Source organism: Miscanthus floridulus, chromosome 5 (genome assembly GCF_019320115.1).
Source record: "Miscanthus floridulus cultivar M001 chromosome 5, ASM1932011v1, whole genome shotgun sequence".
NCBI classification, from domain to species: Eukaryota; Viridiplantae; Streptophyta; class Magnoliopsida; order Poales; family Poaceae; genus Miscanthus; species Miscanthus floridulus.
In genome coordinates this window covers 58,985,517-58,987,768 of record NC_089584.1, presented here as the reverse complement: position 1 = coordinate 58,987,768, position 2,252 = coordinate 58,985,517, and the positions used below count along the sequence as shown (strand labels likewise).

At 54.4% G+C, this 2,252-nt stretch overlaps 1 protein-coding gene across 1 annotated transcript; it reads left to right on the top strand.

Moving 5' to 3' along the window:
* On the top strand, window positions 1-1,309 carry LOC136452223 (SPX domain-containing protein 6-like). Its single transcript, XM_066452850.1, has 2 exons — window positions 1-643; window positions 757-1,309. The coding sequence occupies exons 1-2, from the start codon at window positions 253-255 to the stop codon at window positions 1,122-1,124; spliced, it is 759 nt and encodes a 252-aa protein (XP_066308947.1). The 5' UTR covers window positions 1-252; the 3' UTR covers window positions 1,125-1,309.
* The last annotated feature ends 943 nt before the right edge of the window (window positions 1,310-2,252 follow it).

Here is a 2,252-nt window from a genome sequence, read left to right as displayed (position 1 = left end):
TGTGCGGTAAGAATTACAAGGACGCCGGGTGCGCGTAGCTAGGCACGATCTTTCAGAGCGCCCTGTGTGCCCTCGTGTCGTGGGCACGCTTCGCTTAGCATATGCCACTAAATATTCGGAGAACCGCCACGGCCGAGGGCCGACCTCCCCTTCTATATCACCCTTCGTAATCCATCATCAGTAATTACTAGTTCTAAGCGATCGATTTGATCGGCAGCTAGAAGTTAGAACCAACGCAAGAGTGGAGTCGAGATGGTGCAGTTTGGCAAGTGGCTGAGGCGGCAGATCGAGCAGAGCCTCCCGGAGTGGCAGGACCAGTTCCTGCGCTACAAGGGGCTGAAGCGCTGCGTCAAAGCCCTCTCCGGCGTCTGCCCGCCGCTGCCGGCAGAGGAGGCCGAGTTCGTCGCCGAGGTCGACGCCGAGACCGAGAAGATCAACTCCTTCTTCCTCGACCAGGAGGAGGAGTTCATCATCCGGCACCGGGAGCTGCAGAACAACATCAAGCGCGCGCTGGACCGCAGAGCGGCGGGTGCCGTGGCGCCGGCGCAGCACGAGGCCGAGGTCGCCGCCATCCGCAGGGAGATCGTCAACTTCCATGGCGTCATGGTGCTGCTCCTCAACTACAGCAGCATCAACTACATAGGTAGGACTTAGGAGTAGTACAGAACTGAAAGATCTGTCCTTGTTCATGCATGTTCCCATGACGATTCTGATCCCATCCATGGCTGGCTGGCTGGCTGCTGCATCTGCATGCAGGTCTGGCCAAGATCCTGAAGAAGTACGACAAGCGCACCGGCGCGATGCTGCGGCTGCCGGTGATGGAGACGGTGCTGCAGCAGCCCTTCTTCAAGACGGAGACGGTGTCGCAGCTGGTGCGGGAGTGCGAGGCCATGATGGAGGCCGTGTTCCCGGAGGCGCCCGAGGGCCAGGCCGCGGCGGCGGCGCTCGCCGTCGCGGAGGCGGAGCAGAGCATCTTCCGCAACACTGTGGCCGCGCTCCTCACCATGCAGGACGTCCGCAAGGGGAGCTCCACCAGAGGAAGCCACTCGCTGCCGCCGCTCAACCTGCCGGACTCCGACTGGCTCCGGTCGTTAGAACTGCCGTTTCCGATCCCCACCGGATGACAGTCAATTGTTGCTCCTAATTGGCTTGCCAGCCTCCTCTCCTCTGTTCTTTTTCGTCTTCTTGCCCCGCTTCCTAACTAATGTATGTAGCCTGTAGTCAGAGTAAAGTAAATAATGCAAGTTACTGAAATGAGAGCTGAGAGAACGTACAAGTTCATACTGAATTTGGTTCCAATTTTGTACAATCTGCTGTGAACTGTGAAACTGCTACTTTTCAAATTTCTCATGGACTCCTACGCTGTGCAAGATATCGCAATGTCAGAATTGGAGTCGGGTTGCGGTGTTGGATTCAGTCCATTCACACTGACAGAAGACGAGTTTATTTCTCGCAATAATAAAACAAGGTAAACGCAGATGGTTTATTAAGCCAAGGCATGATGGTGTTTGTAGCAGGTAGGAGTATGCAGAAAACTCCGGAACTTTTTAGGAGGCATCAGATCAGATTTTCTGATGTGGTGGCAGTGGCTCCTGATGGGTCAAAAAGTCAAAATGAGATCTGGGACAACGCATGGACGATGGCAGCCTGATCAGGACTCAGGAGTCAATCCCGTTGTTAGCAGGAATTCTTCTTGGCCCTGCCCTGCAGCTGCAGGCTGCAGGGAAATGGTGCTACATGACACACCAGCGATAACATAGTTTACTTGGTAAGCGGGGTGGATGATTCTTGGGATAAAAGAATATGCCACAAGGACTCAAGGTGGTGCCAAAAACGAAATGACATGGAATGGCGTAGGTAAATATCGCCCCATGCTCTGTTCCATTCCAGAGATTGGACTATTATTTGTTATACCTATAGGATCACTAGGAGCATAAATCTAATCGAGTAGTTGCTGTTGAATAGTATCATGAAACCTAGAACGTCTACTAGAGTAGTAACAGTAGGTAGATCGAGAGAAAGGGAGGGGTAAAAGATGGACGTGTAAAACCTGACACTGTAGTAGAGGAAGATCCACTCGCGTCCGCCATGGACTCGATGTCTGCGCTAGGGCAGCGACGGTCGGTGAAGACGGCGTCGGTGATGCGCGGTGGCGACCGGCAGTGAAGGCAGTGAAGTCCGGTGGCGGCGCGACTGGTGGCTTCCCATCACTGGCTGCGCGCCCTCTAGATCGGATTTAGGGTTTAGGTGTC